This window comes from Trematomus bernacchii, unplaced genomic scaffold, assembly GCF_902827165.1.
Source record: "Trematomus bernacchii unplaced genomic scaffold, fTreBer1.1, whole genome shotgun sequence".
NCBI classification, from domain to species: domain Eukaryota; kingdom Metazoa; phylum Chordata; class Actinopteri; order Perciformes; family Nototheniidae; genus Trematomus; species Trematomus bernacchii.
In genome coordinates, this window is record NW_022987713.1 from 99,240 (window position 1) to 117,691 (window position 18,452).

Here is an 18,452-nt window from a genome sequence, read left to right on the forward strand (position 1 = left end):
CTTTTCGACCTGTTCATATACTATTTTTTCCATGACTTTCGAGATGGAGGTAAGTATAGAAACAGGGCGGTAGTTGCCTGGGTCCAATTTGCTGCCCTTTTTGTGCAGGGGGGTTACTCTTGCAATTTTGAAGTCTTTGGGTACTTTTCCCTGTTTTATGGAGAGGTTAATTATGTGAGCTATGACTGGTGAGATGGAGGGGATATTGTTGTGGCCAGTGGCCTTGTTAGGTTTGAGGGTGCTCAGTTTAATGAGTACCTCTGCTGTTGTTACCCTTGCTAGACTGAAATCATCTTTGCGTACCCCTAGGTTTTTGTAGTAGGTCATGATGTGATCTACTCCAAAAAGCCCTGAGTGGGAGGGTAATTTATTTACAAGAGTTGTGGCTATGTTTGTGAAAAAAATGTTCAAGTACTTGGCCACATCCAGTTTGTCTGTGATGAGCCTGTTATCTGTCTTTATGTTTAAGTTTGAAAATCTTGTTTTGAGTTTTTTACTGCAGCCAAGCTGGTTATTGAGTAATTTCCAAAGTTCACGGGGTTTATTTTTGTTTTCCTCAGTTTTGTCATTGATGAAATTCTTTTTGGCAGTTTTGATCATGGAGCTTACGTCATTTCTTAGTCTGTTTCTTTCAATTTTTAGTTCAGTCACGTGGGCCTGGAGTTCACTGCTCGTGCTTTTGGAAAGCATTGACTGACTTTTATGAAACTCAGAGCATTTTTTGTCTCTGGTTTTCATGGCGGTCAGTATGCCGGAGTGCATCCACGGCTCAGCGGGATTTTTTACCCTGGTTGTTCTTAGGGGGGCCAAATCATTGAGTATTGCAGAGAATTTGTTTTTGAAACCAAGCCATGTTTCTTCAACTTGTGTACCACTGAGCTCATCTGACCAGTCCAGGCTCTCCAGTTCTAGGTTAAAGGCCTCGCTAGAGTAGTTTTTGAGGTCTCTAGATATGACTGTTTTGTGACAGCCGGCCTTTTGTTTTAGCTTTTTGCGGGTACAGAATATCATATAATGATCACTTAAACCGCATGCTATAACCCCTTTACTGGAGATCCTGGACCTGTCAGAGGTCAGAATGAGATCAATGGTAGTTTGTGTTGTTTCACATACCCGGGTGGGTTGGGTGATTAGCTGGCTGAAGCCGTGCAGATCACAAATCCTACTGAAGGACTTGAAGACGGACGTGTCTTTACATTGCATATCCGTGTTCCAGTCTCCAATAATAATTGTCTCTACATCCCCCACATCAGCCTAACACCCATCTAATGTATCATAAAAGTCACTCTGTTCCGGTGGTCTATAGATTGTCCCGACTATTACAGATTTAGCATTGTCAAAAAGAATTTCAACCCACACAGATTCAATATTTTCATGATGCAGGTCAGTACGGTTTTTGAAATTGGTGTCTTTATGTATGTACATGCAGACACCACCTCCATTCACGTTCCTGTCCCTTCTCACTACAAGATAATCTTCAATTTCAATCTCTGAATCTGTAATGGAATTGTCCAATTTGGTCTCAGAAAAGCATAATATGCTTGCCTTACCGTTCATGAATAGTTGCCTGAGTTCAGACAGTTTGTGTCTCAGGCTGTTAGTGTTCAGATGAAAAATATGTAGTCCATTTTTGTTGCTTAAATGCACAATGTCGTCAGCTTGCAGATATTTGTCTTTGTCCGTTGCAGCAACTGGCTTGCGGCCTGCCGTGGTGCTTGGAGCGGTGGAGCGGTGGGGGGTGGGGTGGTGGGGGGAGGGAGGCTCCGTTGTATCTTTAGCCGTTGATATGCTAGCAGGGTGGCTAACAACATGGCGGATATTTGTTCCCTCGGATCTCGGTTCACTTCCTCTCGTCACTGCCTCATGCGTGTCTGTCTGCCGAGGCGTCCTCGGGGGAATGTCGAAGTCTCCGTTGATTCCTCTGTCTCCGCTGTCTCTGTTGTCGTCTCGTAGTTGTTGCTGCAGCGGAAGAGATGCTAGTTGTGATGCTAGTTGTGATGCTAGTTGTGATGCTAGCTCCTCGAGCCTGCAGGACTGGCTTCTTGTCTGCACCGGGCCCGGATTCAGATGGATGTCTCCCGCTAACAATAAGACCAAGACGATCATACTTCTTCGGTCTAGTTTGCCTGACGGGGGTAAGTACTTTCGCGTCGGGTTTGCAGTTAATAATGCATGAATGCTTGCACTTCCAAAAGCGAGGTGTTTCCTTTCCCAGCCGTTGAGAAGGTAAAAGTCATTGTGGTTCATTTTATCCCCGCTTTCATTACTCTCCTTCACTAAGTGATGTTGCCTCATTGATGAGTTGAGGTAGGAGTCCATAATCCATATTGTCAGGAGGATGAAATATGTGAAAAATCGTGAGGAATAACCTCCAAAGCGGGAGCTCTCGAAAATGCGACCACTCATAGCGAAACCGGATGCTGTAGGCGGTCACAGAGAGTCTGAGCGGGTGCTCCAGGTGTTTGGAGATCAGCGCGGCCACGATGACGGCGAAGGCCACCTGCTGGATCTGGATCCCCAGGTAGACCAGCAGCAGGCCGAACAGCTGCAGCGTCCACGACAGGATGTTCATGCTCTTCTCGTCCACCAGGGGGCCGTACCGGTAACACACGGCGAAGGTGGCGAAGCCCACCACCGTCCGTCACGTAGCCTGAGGAAACACAGGAACATATATAGTTACTTACAGGGTTTTATTATTCTTTTTAATAACAACTTTAGGGCACACATGATCAGAAGCTTTTAAATTTGAAGGACCTGTAGTAATTTACTGACCACTAAATAACGTGGGATAATCTGGGACTATGAGTGAATGAGGCGTATTCAAATAATCCTTTACTGCCATCTAGTGTCTGATAAAATAAAGTGTTGCAGCAGCATAAAACAAAACGAGGCATTGCACATAATAACTCATTAAAAGACTAGAAATAAACAATTCTAAAATATAAACATCTCAAAAGAGAAATAGAAATAAACCAGCACTAGAGAGTTAAAAGAAAAATGTACAGATGATTAAAGAAATCTATAAAATGTCTCAGAAATAAAAATAAAGAAACTCTATTGAAGGGCCAATTTTCTCTGAACACAATACAGTATAAGCAGGATATTATTTACATAAAGTGTGCAAGGAATGGAATATTCAATGAGATGTAAATATAAAAAGTACAGTGTGAATGTTATAAGTCCAGTTAACCAAGGAGAAGCTATGGAGAGGTGAGTTCTCTTCCAACATGGTGTTAGTAGTGAATACATGATGGCTGTAAACATTGTGTTATCAAGTTCTTTAACCAATATGAATAAGATATTATAAATACATGATGACAGATAATAAAACCTGTTTTTGGTGAACATGATTTCACTAAATAGTTGTGATGAGTCCCTGTATCTGCAGCCATTTGAGAAGAGATGAGTTTCTAGATAACTGGATCCATTCCCCAGCTGTGTTAACTCTGCCCTTTATTTACCAAATCCAATCTGTAAATGAATACGCTCTGATGAAGGCTGCGTGCCAACACACCTGAGCGTCTTTCTGTTGCGATGTGAGGCAAATAAACAAAAGTGTTTTATTATCTATAAAATGTTTGTGTTGTGAAGGCTCTTCTTCACCTAACGCCACGTTCCAGTGTTCCCGCAGAATGGTCTGAAGGTTCCTTCCCACCAGCTGGATGGCGTACAGAGAAAACGACCAGCCGCCGACAATCAGGACATAAAACGGGCTTTTCTGCAGAGAAGAGAAGAAGAAAGTAGGTGAGGCCATCAGAGGTGGGAAGTAGAGGAGTACAAATACTTCCTTACTGTACTTAAGTACATGTTTCTGGTATCAGTACTTTACTCCACTACTTATTTTTCTGACCACTTTTTACTTTGACTTCTTACATTTTGAACCCAAATACCTGTACTTTCTACTTCTTACATGTTGAACACAAATACCTGTACTTTCTACTTCTTACATTTTGAACTCAAATACCTGTACTTTCTACTTCTTACATGTTGAACACAAATACCTGTACTTTCTACTTCTTACATGTTGAACACAAATACCTGTACTTTCTACTTCTTACATTTTGAACACAAATACCTGTACTTTCTACTTCTTACATGTTGAACCCAAATACCTATACTTTCTACTTCTCACATTTCCCAAACAGGCTGGTTCCTTTAGTTTGAATGTGTGTTTGGTGGCGTGATCATTATTATTTAGAGTCATTGCGTGCCTATTGATTTGAACACGATCCGTGTATCCATCATTTCCTGGTCTTCTCTAAAGAAGAGGGACCAATGAAAACGTTGTCATGTTGCCGTTGTTCAGCATGGAAACATTCATTAGCTAACAATGACATTATTGTTCTATTAATATAAAGGGAGGTCAGGTACTCTTTAAAACAGATGGTAGTTATGGGTACTTTTTACTGAAGTACATTTCAAAGCCCTCTTTACTTTGACTTGAGTAAAGAAGTTTAGTCAGTACTTCTACTTTCACCAGAGAATTTTTAAACATGAGTATCTGTACTTCTACTTGAGTACAGGATGTGTGTACTTTTGCCCTCTCTGGAGGCCAAAAGGGAATTTACCCGTTAAACCATCCATCGATCTTTTAACGCTTATCCCAATGCTAAATAAATGGAACAGTGTAAATAATGAACTTGTGTTTAATGTTGAATTCATGTTGAACTTGGGCCTGCGACCATAGTTTGTATTTTATTTTGAAAATCCAGAGAGGAGGTTTGAGTCGTACTACAGGCATTTTGCATTTCTCTCAGTAGAAAACGATCTTTCTGAGAGTCTGTTGGCTCGGACATAAACTCTGTAATAAATGTTGTCTACTTTTCATAAGAGGTGTAAAACCTGAGAGCATTTCAAATCTCATATGAAGGAAATGCTTGTAGAATCTGTAGTTGTATTTGTGTTGTTGATTTAATGTGTGAACGAGGCGATACAGAGAAGTGAAGCTGTCACTATCAGGCTGTAGTTTGTTATAAACTGTTGGAGTGGTAAGCAGGCCTTTTGGTTCTGGATATCTGGGGAGTCAGGTGGTCCGTGAGTGTTTGCTTATTGGTTGAGTGGTCCTTGGTATGAAAAGCCCCTCCCCATGACTGACCTCACCTTATCCCTAAAGGAGATGCCAGCCACCCTCAGGAGGAAAACCCAATATCTGTTCAACATGGCAGTAAAATGAGTCCTTACCTTCGGAGGACGACGATGATGAGAGAGGCGATCATGCCGGTGCTCATACCAGCAGAGGAGAAGAACACTTGACTCCTTTATTGAGGGGAGAAAGACGAGGGGTTCAATATGTTATTATCCTTTTTAATTTAAATGCATCTTAGTGTTGTTAAATAGGCTTCATACAAAGTGACCTGCTGAGTGAGTCTGCAAAGACGAACAACAACGCTCCGGAGAGGAAAACCAGAAACAGATAAATATCAAACTCTGCAACGAAAAAAGAAGAGGAATCAATGAATGAAAGTTTCTTTATAAAACCCAATATCACACATTCTACATTTCTCTCTTTACAGTTTGTAACTTAGAGAGGAGCAAACGTTCAACAGAACATGAGCTCAGCCTCTGTGTCGTATTCATTACTGGCAAACAACAGGTGGACTGAAAACAAACCAACAAGACCCACGTGACAAACACCTGAAGGGATGATTAAATACAGATGTGTGTGATCTAAAATAACAACAATAATGGAGATGATTGCCTCAGGCTGAATAAGCATGCTGGCTCCTATAACCTTTGTTCCTAATCTCAACCTCCTGCTGAACCAGAGATGTTAAAAAGGATCACTGTAATGCAGGGGGTCAAACTCAATCTCATCACGGGCACATCAGCATTAAGGTTGCACTCAAAGGGCCGGTTGTAACTTTAAGACTATATAAATATACTAAATATATAATATATAATATATATAAAATAATGTATTATATTGTATTAGTGCCTCTGCATCGGATAGGGTAATAACTTCATAATTAACTACGTCTGAAAGCAGATGTCTAGGGCAGATAACTGCAAGTCTCTTCAGTGCTCATGTCACAAAATGAGATGCATTGTGGGACATGTAGTTTATGGGCAACGTGCTTCTGTAAAGCGGCATGTAACCAACCGTATAATAAACGTATTTTATTCAGAGCTCTTGAGGCTCGCATTAAATGAAGTCGCAGGCCGGATTTGTTATTATCCGTACGCATGTGGCCCTGATCCTCTTCTGTGCCTTATTTTGTACCAGAGATGTGAAAAAGGATCACTGTAATGAGTCTTTAACGAGCAGATTTCTAACGAGTGTCTATGTGTGTTTCCCACTCCATACATGCCAACCTTTCCAAATCCAAAAGAGGTAGGTTTGCGCGCGGCAAATGTGCACGCCCAAATTAGGTAATCAGAACCCCAGTAATTACATGTATAAACCATGTATTTAACATATATTGCATCATTTTATGCATTTTTCAGAAAAAGTGGTAGTTTGGTAAACACTAAACAGTGACATCAACGACATGTTTGGTCTGTAAAATGCCTGAAAAGTAAAAGAATGGGAGATAAATATCCCAAAGTCTCCACATTTTATTATATTTTTAATGTGTTTCTGGTCCTCTTTCAGTTGCATTGTTGGAGAAGCCTGTGACATAAGATTTTCAACAACATAATTACTCTGTAGCTATGTTAGTTTGACAATAAATAACCTTGAACCTTGACAGTGTAGATCAGGGGTGCCCAACCTTTTTTGAACCGAGAGCTACTTTTAAAGTGGCCAGTCTGCCGAGATCTACCAGTCCAAATAGAGAGGTGTAGCCATTACTGACAGCCTACTACCAGGTAAATACACACTTCTACTTGTATAAAACTGACCTTTGTACGATTAATACTTCATAAAATACTGCAGATCCTTTATCTTACCTCTTTCTAATCAACACACACACAAGTATTTAACTGAAGTTACACAACAGTGTTGTTGATACAGAGTTGGGAGTTTATTCACACGTCACAAACTACAGAGCAAACAGGTCCACAGACGACGCCATAGCCCTCACCCTCCACACTGCCCTCTCACACCTGGACCCGAAGAAGAGGAACACATATGTGAGAATGCTGTTCATTGACTACAGTTCAGCAGTCAACACCATTGTGCCCTCCAAGCTGGCCATCAAGCTCAGAGACCTCGGACTCAACAGCGCCCTCTGCGACTGGATCCTGAACTTCCTGACGGGCAGACCCCAGGCAGTGCGGGTGGGAAATATCACATCCTCCACCCTGATTCTCAACACCGGTGCCCCTCAAGGCTGCGTGCTCAGCCCTCTCCTCTACTCCCTGTTCACCCACGACTGCGTGGCCACACACAGCTCCAACACCATCGTGAAGTTTGCTGATGACACGACCGTCATCGGCCAGATCACAGACGATGACGAGACGGCGTACAGAGAGGAGGTCGAAAACCTGACATCTTGGTGCCAGGAGAACAACCTCCATCTCAACATCAGCAAAACAAAGGAGCTGATTGTGGACTACAGGAAGCAGCAGGGAGAGGGACACGCCCCCATCGCCATCAATGGGACTACGGTGGAGAGAGTCAAAAGCTTCAGGTTCCTTGGGGTCCACATCACTGAGGACCTGACATGGTCTCTTCACACCACCACCATCACTAAGAAAGCTCGACAGCGGCTCTTCTTCCTCCGCAGGTTGAGGAGGTTCAAAATGGATTCCAGGATACTCTGCAACTTCTACAGGTGCACGATAGAGAGTATCCTCACTGGCAGCATGACGGCCTGGTACGGCAGCTGCACCGACCTCGATCGTAAGGCTTTACAGAGGGTGGTGAAAACTGCACAGCACATCACCAGGACGGAGCTGCCATCCATGGAGGACCTTTACTCCCAGCGGCTCAGGAAGAAATCACTACGGATTATCAAAGACCCCCATCACCCCAGCCACAAACTGTTCTTTCTGTTGCCGTCTGGCAGACGTTACCGCAGCATCCTGGCAAGGACAAGAAGATTCGGAGACAGTTTCTTCCCGCGGGCAGTGAGACTGTTAAAAAATTGAACTGTTGAAACAACTTCAAACATTCAACTGCTACTCAGTAGTATGTATCTAATACCTAATATATATATATCATTCCAATAACTTGTATATAGACTCATACTGCACTATTCCACATCATAACTTTATTTCATTTTTATAACTATTATTATTTTTGTATTGCTCTTGCTCTTATTGTTATTATGTTATGTTATTATGTTGCATTGTTGGAGAAGCCTGTGACATAAGATTTTCAACTGCATAATTACTCTGTAGCTATGTCAGATTGACAATAAAGAACCTTGAACCTTGAACCTTGAACAGTGGGTAATGTTTTCAAGAAACATTGAACAGTGCTGCCACATATGACACAGGAAAAAAAGAAAAGACTCTGAACCCTTTCTTTGCCATTATATAAAAATAGTGTTGCTACAAAAGTATAAATTAGTTTTACTAATAAGACAACTCAGATCTGAAGCTACACAGGAATCTGCTGCCAAAGTGCAATAAAAAAGACAAAATTAATAGAATCAAATCCTTTTCTTTTTTTTGCATTTTAGTAGAGTATAAAAATAAATGCCTTTAAAATAGGATGCAAGCAACACTAGTTTCTTAACCTGAATTGATAATAGACTATAATCAATTTAAACAGAACAGATCTTAAAGTTTGCATTCTTATACCATTTTGTACAATAATTATAATGAATAAGTTCAAACAAACTAAAACTTACAGCTGATTAATAACGGTATCTAACTTGAGTTTTTATTATATCAAAAACCTGTTGAAATGCTATACTGTTATTTTTACTGTCCCCAAAAAGCGCGTCGGCAGCCTCCAGGAATGCTTCTTTCACAACTTCGCCGTCTTTGAAAGACTTCATGTGTTTTGCAAGAACGTGCCTGACACGATAAGATGCTATGGTAGCAGCCTTGCTCTTGTTGGGCCTGGTGAAAATGGACTGCTGTGCATTTAGCTGTTCTTTCAGGTCCCTCACCTTTTGGGAGCGTAGGGCAGAGTTAGGAGGGAATTCCGTCTCGTAGCGTTTGTGCACTGTTTTGAAATGCCGCTCCTAAATTACCCTTCTTCGATAAAGCCACGCTCGCATTGCAGATGAGACAGATAGACTTTGAATTGGAATAGATACAAAAATAATCATCCTCCCCACTCAGAGTGAAAATTATATATTTTGGGCTCTTTTGCTTCTGCCATAATTGTGGTCTTGTGTGTGCGGACTGCACAGCAAACTAGTGCCCACTGCCTACCAGCCACGCCCCGATACATGGGGTCACGCCAATCACAAAGCTTTGATGCGGTCAAGTGCATTATTCTGGCACAGGAAGATTATGTTATAGGACATTAACGATAAAACAGAATATTGTTGTTCTATTTTTAGACACATCTCGCGATCGACTGAAACACAGAGGACTGTTTGTATGATGGGATCACAGACACGCTGCAAATGGTGTCCGCCAAAAGTCGAGTCCAGTGTCTATGTAGTGTCATTTTTATTTGTTATAGTTTGGGAAGATTGAAAATCGGTAGGGAGAGTCAGTTAAATCGGTAGGCGGTAGAAACAAAAGCGGTAGACTACCGCCCAAATCGGTAGGGTTGGCAGGTATGCCACTCACTCCTGATAGCCTTGACGGTGAACCTGGTTTTGTCGGCCGGGTCGATCTTGAAGCAGGTCTTCTTGCTGAACAGACCGATGTTGATGGTGGTCTCGTTTTGCCGCTCTCGTAACAGACTCTGCATCCAGGACCAGACACTGAAGCGCTCAAGCTCCTGCAGCTCCTCCTCGCCCTCCGCCATCTGCACCTTGAACACGTTGGAGCTCCACACCTTCACCTGGCGGACACACGCAGGAGGTATTACGGACAGAGCTTCACTGTAAGGACTTTAGTCTGTGAGGTTAGGAAAGGCTGTGAAACACTGATGAGACAGATCCTAAAGAAGGTATTATGGAGCTGATCATCATTTTAATAATCCATTCCTTGCTCAATTCATGCATTTATAATATCCTGCGTTATATAATGTGTTACTGTAAATGTGTATTTCCACATGTATATTATTTTACTTTTTAATGCTATTTTATTTATATTTCAGAAATATTTTTGGATTGTTTTTTTCTAGTGTTTTCATTTCTCTTATGTACATTGTCTTGTCTTTTTATGCTGCTGCTATTAAACAAAAAAGTGTAAAAATAAACATTTTAGATTCTTCAAATGAGCCCCCTTTTGCCTCGATGACAGCTTTGCACACTCTTGGCTTCTCTATATAAATATACATATATAAGTATATAATATATATAAAATAATGTATTATATTACATTATTGGCTCTGCATTGGATTATTATCAGTTCTGGATATAACTTCATAAATAACTACGTCTGAAAGCAGAAGTCTAGGGCAAATAATACAAAGCAAATATTCAACAATTACACCAATTGTGTTGTATATTATATTCTTTGCACGCTCTTGCGGGGCCACAGAACATGAGGTCACGGGAGTTTGACACCCCTGATTTAAACCGAGATAAAAATATACCAGATATATGTTTAACATGCACAGAATCAAGGGGAACGTGGTTTCTCTGTGTTTGGCGGAGCAGAAAGTTGAAGGTGTTCTGGGCGGAGGTACGAGGTCAAATAAAGAAGATCATTTGCAGCAGATTTGATCCAAAGATCTGTTGGGTTTATATCCAGGAGAGCATGAACATAGAGAGTCCTCAGCTCGTTTACATAAAGCCACAAAACTGAAATCATTTTGTATTTGTATTTATTTTCTAAAACAGATACCAAATATTGAATATATTTTATTTGGATTTCTTTAAAAAAAAACATTTAAAAAGCTATACCTAAGAGGACAACATTATTATGAATGAACAATAAATAAAGTATTTTTTATGTGTAAAAATTGGGACCAACATTGACTTTAAAGCATTTTTTACATTTATTATTTATTCTTCACAGTGTGTAATTCGTCAATGATTAGCAAGAATACTTTTTTGAGTTTTGCATTTTTATTTGTTGTGAAAAACACCAAAAAACTCAAGTCTCAATCTGGTGGAAAACAGCCAGAAAACCGTCTGTGGAGGAAGAAGCTTTCTGTTCCAGCATGACTGAGCCCCACAAAGCAGCTCCATCAAGGCCTGGATGGATGAGTTTGGTGTGGAAGAACTTGACCTCAACCCCACTGAACACCTTTGGGATGAACTAGAACGGAGAGCCAGCCTCTCGTCCAACATCAGTGTGTGACCTCACTAATGCTCTTCTGGATGAAAGGGCTTCCCACAGACACACTCCAAGATCTGTAGAAAGCCTTCCCAGAAGAGTGGAAGCTGTTATAACTGCAGAGGGGGACCAACTTCAAATGAATGCCTAAGAGTTTGGAATGGGATGTCCTGAAAGCTCCTGCAGGTGTAATCAGAATCAGAATCAGAATCAGAATCAGAATCAGAATCCCTTTATTAGTCCCACAGAGGATACATGTACATTGTTACAGCAGAAAAGAGACAAAGACAGCTTCATGTTACCTAAAGCATGCATACAACAAAGTATTCAAGATGATGGTATATATTGCAGAGTATTAATGGCATATATATATATATTGTATATTGCACATAGTTGGTATTTAACAACAAGGGGTGTTATAGTCTGTGTTGTTGTGTGGGGGGTCTACTAGGGGTCGTGGTGGTTATATAGTCTGACCGCTGCAGGAAGGAAGGACCTGCGGTATCTCTCTAATGTGTAGGTGGTCCAATACTTTTGTCTACATTGTGTATAATTGAGTATCATCCGCATAACAATGAAAATGTACCGAGTGATTCCTTATTGCCTAAAGGAAGCGTATATAATGTGAACACAATAGGTCCAAGCTCTGAGCCCTTATGCTTTGCTGTGGCAGAACTGGCTGGATCAAATCAAACAGAACTCTAAACACATTTTCAGCTCTGCACACAATCTGCAATTCAACTCTGCACTTTCTAAAACACTGCACACGGTTCTCTGAGTAACACACAGAGATCTGACATATTCACCTGTCAGCCATTTTCAACACACTGCCATTAAACATGCTACACATATGAGCCAATGAACAGATACACATGCCAGCTGACCGTTAACGCCTGGCTGCTTTACTGCTGACTCAGCAAGCAGGATATAAGTACAAGAAGTGGGATATTTATTTTAAAAATCTGTTTTTTTATCACAGAGCTGAGAAAATAATATTTAGTCTTAAAGTTATGTGAAAAAAATATATAATATCCTGAAGGATTATGAAATACACAAGAAAGAAAACAAGATTTAAGTCGTTAATTCATGAGAAAAGCACTCGGATAGAAAGTCAGAAACATTTCAAATATTTGTTTAAAATGTCGTTTAAATACAATGTCCAAAGAAAATATTCAGAGTAATTCTTATTACAGTTTTATAATTGTTTTATATATTCCTCAAATGATCTGCTTTGACTGCAGCTTGAGAAACTTCTGGATTCAGTCTGAAAGCATCCTTTTTTAACTTTAAACATGATCTTTAATAATGTTGTAGTTTAGTTTACTCTGAGAGGTGGACTGGCTGGACTCCTCACTGGGACTCTGGTTCTGGACCAGCTTGCAGGGTCCAGGAGTTCTTGGAGAGAAGGAGCGCTTCCTGCCGCAGGACTCGGGGGATGGGAGTTCCTGAACATGGAGAAACAGCTTCAGTTATTATGCTCCAAATATCTGGAACAAAGTCACAGAAAGAATGTGTCTGCAGCTCAGAGAGTCCTGCTGGGAACCCACACATGTTGAGGAGCCCAAAGTGTGATGAGAGAAATGTACAGTACGGGTCCCCAGCACATAGAAGCTGCCGGATGCTAACCTGCATATGTTGGGAGAGCTTTACAGACCAGGAGAGGAACTAAGTACATTTACTCAAGGACTGTACTTTTACATTACATGTTATTTGTTAGATGCTTTTATCCAAAGCGACTAACATACTCAATACTGTGGGCAATCCCCACAGGAGCAATTTGGGGTGAAGTGTCTCAGGGACAAAACTACATGCTGACTGCAGTGGGGTTTGAACCTGTGTTCCCTTGATCCGAACACCAATGCTCTACCCACTGCGCCGCACGCCTCCACACTTAAGTACAATGTTGAGGTACTTGTACCTTTCCTGAGTATTTCCATTTTATGCTACTTTGTACTTCTACTCCACTACAGTTCAGAGGTACATGGTGTACTTTTACTCCACTACATGTATTTAATACCTGATATGATCAATAATTATAAAACTTATCTTAAACTTATATTATTCTGAAATGGACCAATCTGCACAATGACTACTTTTGGTACTTTAACTATATTTTGATGCTAATACTTTTCTACTTGTATTGAGTAACATTTGAATGCAGGCCTTTTACTGTAACAGAGTATTCCTACACTCTGGTACTTCTACTTTTACTCAAGTACAAGATCTGAGTACTTCTACTTTTACTCAAGTACAAGATCTGAGTACTTCTACTTTTACTCAAATACAAGATCTGAGTACTTAATACTCAAGTATATGTTGATGGTAATACTGTAACAGAGTGGTTATAATGTTGATGTTTTCATGTGTTTTATTCTTCAGAGTTTATTTACATTTTACAGAGTGTCAGTGAACGCGTCACTGTTTTGATAGACAGTTCTTGTGAAGAGAAACAGCCAAAATGATGAAGAGAGAAAAACAAGAGTGTTGTTTTCCTCTGAGGACATGCTCCATGAAAGAGTTTCATATCTTGATGAATGGAGGATATTCAGTACTCACAGTTCTTCTGGATCTTGGCTCTGATCGTCTCATCCTCTCTGATCCTATAGGGATGAACACAATCCAACAGTTATGGATCCAGTTTAAAATAAGTGTTTGTTCTTTGAGTCAGCTTCAGAGTCCTGACTGATCTCATGCTTTACATCCCATCATATCTTCTCTGCAAACACTACGACTGACTGCCACAGCTCTCAGCTGCATTACAGGAAGTAACAGTCATTAGTCAAGGAGCTAAAAACATCCCATCAAAAACAGACTACTTTTTCCACTCTTCTGTCAAATCCCATATGTCTGGTGGAAAGTTGATTACTTACTAAATGTGGCTTTGCATTTTCAGCTGGCCTTCTATAGTTGATGGAAGAATGAAAGAGCCTGCAGTCAGTGGGTAACATCACTTATCTGTTGTGATTCCCCAGTGAGAGAAACACCTCCCTGTGTTTCATACAATACTGCTGAACCAGCAGAGACCCCTTACTGACCTGAGGGTCTCCAGTCTGCAGTCTGGACTCTCCAGAAGAGCTATCAGCAGCTTCTCATCTGAATCCTGCAGATCATTGAGTCTCAGGTCCAGATCTCTCAGATGGATGTTGGACTTCAGAGCTGAGGCCAGAGCAGAACAGCTGATCTCTGACAAACAGCAGTTCCTCAGACTGAATAAAGAAAACATGATGAGGATACAAATCAGTTTATAATCCAATCAGATGTTACTCAACATTTAAATGAATGGGAACAGAAAAATATGTCTACTTCAGAAAGTGAACTTTATCATGTAAAACTAAAATGACTTCAGATGACCTTTATTCAGACGTTATCGTTTACTAAATATTAAATAAATAGATTTACTTTTTACAACTAACATCTATTACAGTTACTTTAAGAAACAGTCAACATGTATGTCTTTAGTTCTTACTTCTTACTCTTAAAAATGAAATATGGATATAAGGACATTTACTACTCTATGGATGTAAGTTATTAATGATTATAAATCAGGTTCAATTCCAAAGTGAACATGTGAGATCTCCAGCAGTAACAGAGAGTCAGTGAACTGACCTGAGAGTCTCCAGTCTGCAGTCTGAACTCTCCAGAAGATCTCTCAGCAGCTCCACTCCTGAATCCTGCATTTCGTTCTGACTCAGGTCCAGATCTCTCAGATGGATGTTGGACTTCAGAGCTGAGATCAGAGCAGAACAGCTGATCTCTGACAACATGCAGCCCCTCAGTCTGAATAAAGAAAACATGATGTAAGTTTAGAAAACAATGTTCCTGTTTGAAATAACTCCAGGTTTAATAATCTGTTCAGAGTGAAACAGGGTTTTAATGTCAGAGATGATGCAGAAACAATCCACTGATAATCTGGAACTTTAACTTTGATCAGATGTTTAACAACTCCTTCATCTCCCTCACAGCTCATCAGTACTGACAGCATCTGCACTGACTCATGGAGCACAGAGTGAGTCTGTGGAAGCTCAAACACTCTCCCTCACACATTCACCTTCTCTTTGTTACTCTGATCAATATTCAGTCATTAGCAAAAACGGAACAAATAAAAATAACATTGTATTTGTTCAAATTCAGAAAATCATAAACACAAACAGATCAATATGAAGTGCAGTCAGTGAACTGACCTGAGAGCCTCCAGTCTGCAGTTTGGACTCTTTAGTCCAGAACTCAGCCGCTCCACTGCTGAATCCAGCAGAGGGTTCTTACGCAGGTCCAGATCTCTTAGATGGGAGGGGTCAGACTTCAGAGCTGAGGCCACGACTTCACAGTCAGTCTCTGAGTGTCCCCAGCCAGCAAGTCTATAATAACACATATATTACAACAACATGTGTTAAAAAGAGGAAACATCATATTAACATCAAGCATTTGATGAAAAAAGATTTGACATGTTCTGATAGACATTTGCTGTTAGTCCATTTAATATAATATATAATAATATATGATAATAGAGTGTAATGAGTTGTCAGTGTGATCTGATCACATGTCTGTGCTCCTGCTGTCACTGACTGTTACCAAAAGAAACAGAAATTAAATGAATCACTTGACAATATTAGAGATGTACATATTTAAATGTTAGTTAATATGTGGATGTGAATGATGGATGAAGGATGCTTTGGCTTCTCTGACCATCTGAACATTTATTGTGCACACAAACACAATTAACAAACCAATAAAGTTTCAATATGTTCAACTTGATAGCATCAGATGTTCCCAGTATATCAGCATTAAGGCGAGACACGGCAGGCAAAAACATCGTTTTTCCTGCACTGGTCAATTTTGAGATTTTGTGCTATTTTGATTCCATAACATGTTTTCTTTCAGGCTTTTGGAAGGAAAACGTACAAAATACACATTTAAGTGTTTATTTTACTATAGTTTGTCTATTTGCGTCTGTAGATTTCTCCTAAATTCACCAAAAGTTAGCATTCTAACGTAACATAAAGTACCGCGACCGCTGTTTGCACCATGTCATCAGAGGTATCGTTGGAAAGCTCCGTGTCTCCTGCACAATCTCATCGGATCCAAATATGGTCATTTCCTTTGTATCAGCAACCAATCGTGAAAGTACAAAGGGGTCTTAAACCAAGAAACGAAATCTCATTGGCTGGTGTCAATTTCTGACAACGTGATTCGTTCAGATGCGTCACGTGGTGTGCTAAAGCACTTCCTGGTTAGCTTTCCGCTAGAAACTTAAATCTGAAAATGGCAAAATAACGGAGAAAAAAACGTTCACAGAGAAGACGACAACAATTGTCACTTGCACAAAGCAAGGTGATACAAAAAACAAATGACCCCGAACATGAAATACCTTCAGGGAGTGCGTCGATGCGCAAGCTATCATCCAGATAACAGGAGGGTTTAGGTAGCGTCACACTGCAATCTTTAAAGGTCGTTTTCTCAAAATGAGTTTTTTCTCCTACTCTGAGTTCGAAATTTCCACTTCAGTAGCAGTTACATACACCAAACCTTCCAGTTATATTCCTATCAATATTATGAAGGCTTTTACAGAAGGGTTTGGTCATATATAATTCATAGCCTGAATTATATAACATTTTATACCTAAAAACATGGTGAAAATTGATATTTTAGGGCTGTTGACAGTATTTTCTGATTTATGGAGTGATACAAAGAGATATCCAAAATCCCTTCTGTAAAAGCCTTAGATACTAATATGACTACAAAATGAAACAATAATTTTGATCCTGGCTTTATCCAAAGTTCAGATTTCGGTTCCTGAAATGTGTTAAAATATGCCCATATTTCATGAGATAATGGCTCATTTGCATATTTAAACATGCTATTTCAGAAAACTTGTAATACAAAAAACAATTGCCTTATTGTAAGTAATTAACTGGAGAAATTTCTAGCTGATATCTTTAAGGTAAAAAAATTACCTTATTCACCTGGGGTGTCTCGCCTTAAGACATAACTCTGTTATTGGTGGGAAATTATATAGATCTGATTTTAAACTCTAACACATTGTGATCAAAACGTGTTTAATGATAAAGAAACTACTAGAAAGTAATAATAACATGTTTCTGTGATAACTGTAAGTCCTGCTGTGTGGTGTGATCACATGCTGAGAAACCTCTCAAGTCCTTCATGTGTTTGACATGTCGCCTCCATCACTCAATATGAAGAGAGGAACGGTTCAGTTTAACTATTATTATAAATAAATAGAAGAACAGTGTTGGTTTTATTTTGCTCTCAGTATTTAAACAGCAGAAATGTTATACAGATGGAGCATCTTATTTCAGACTCCAGCATTCAGCTTCCTGCCTACTACCAGCCAGTTACCTGCCTAAGACCTGCCAAAGACCAGTATCTGGGAATGTTAAGCCCTCCCACTATTTTCCAAGAGGGCGTTGCCAGATTTTCAATTTCAGGATTTAACCAGGAGATGGCGCTATATATTAAATAACTATGGCCAAACTAAGACTTAGTTTTTCACAAGAGAAAATGCAGATATTATATAAAAAACTAAAGTTAAAATCTTGTTTTTAATGCCCCAAGAGCAATAAAAACACTTGTTAAAAAAATCCTGAGTGAGGCTTTCATAAATTGCATTTAGCTGACGCTTTTATCCAAAGCGACTTACTATTTAATAAATGATAAATGATTATTCATAACAAATATGAGTGATATGTGATTATTATTCATGCTATATACTGATATAGGACTAAGTAAGCAATCAATCCTGCAAATGAACCCTTAGTTGTTCAATATATTTATTCAGACAATGTGAGTAGAAATACAGAAATTCTGCTCCCACCTAAGACCAACGTTGCAATATTACAACATTTCCCTAAAAACTTACCAAAACGTAAACATTTTTAAAACTCTTTCATTTCTGCTCCAGAGGCCAGGGGTTAAATTGGGATTTGATATGTGGGGGGGCTCTGTTAGAAGGTGCGACGGGGGAGGGGGGAGAGAGTTAGATGCTCGAATTGTCAACGGGGGGGGGCCTCTCTGCACAGAGGAGCCGCGGAGGAAATGACACACGTTCACTAAGCCGAATCACAGTGATCTGCTATTTTAAAGTAAATTCAACACATATCGACCCTAAATATAGCATATATTAAGAACGAGAAAGTGTTAACATCGTTTTTTGTAAACATATGACAAATGTGCGAGGGTGATGACATCAGAGCATCGTC

At 40.0% G+C, this 18,452-nt stretch overlaps 1 protein-coding gene and 1 pseudogene across 2 annotated transcripts in view; both read right to left on the bottom strand.

Annotated features, from left to right (window-relative positions):
- Nucleotides 1-2,176: 2,176 nt before the first annotated feature.
- LOC117491189 lies at nucleotides 2,177-10,068 on the bottom strand (annotated as a pseudogene).
- Nucleotides 10,069-11,454: 1,386 nt separating this feature from the next.
- The window catches only part of LOC117491190 (protein NLRC3-like), a 57,724-nt gene continuing 50,726 nt past the window's right edge, over nucleotides 11,455-18,452 (bottom strand). The window contains exons 1-3 of one of the 2 annotated variants that reach the window (XR_004556746.1): nucleotides 14,845-14,907; nucleotides 13,795-13,838; nucleotides 11,455-12,683 (exon numbers count right to left, since the gene is read on the bottom strand). Coding sequence is in view for 1 of the 2 variants with exons in the window: in XM_034141051.1 (XP_033996942.1) it covers nucleotides 14,234-14,444; nucleotides 14,845-15,015; nucleotides 15,420-15,593 (556 nt within the window). In the remaining variant the exon portion in view is untranslated. Of the gene's footprint in view, nucleotides 12,684-13,794; nucleotides 13,839-14,233; nucleotides 14,445-14,844; nucleotides 15,016-15,419; nucleotides 15,594-18,452 lie in introns of those variants that run through there. The other variant, XM_034141051.1, reaches the window with a different exon arrangement.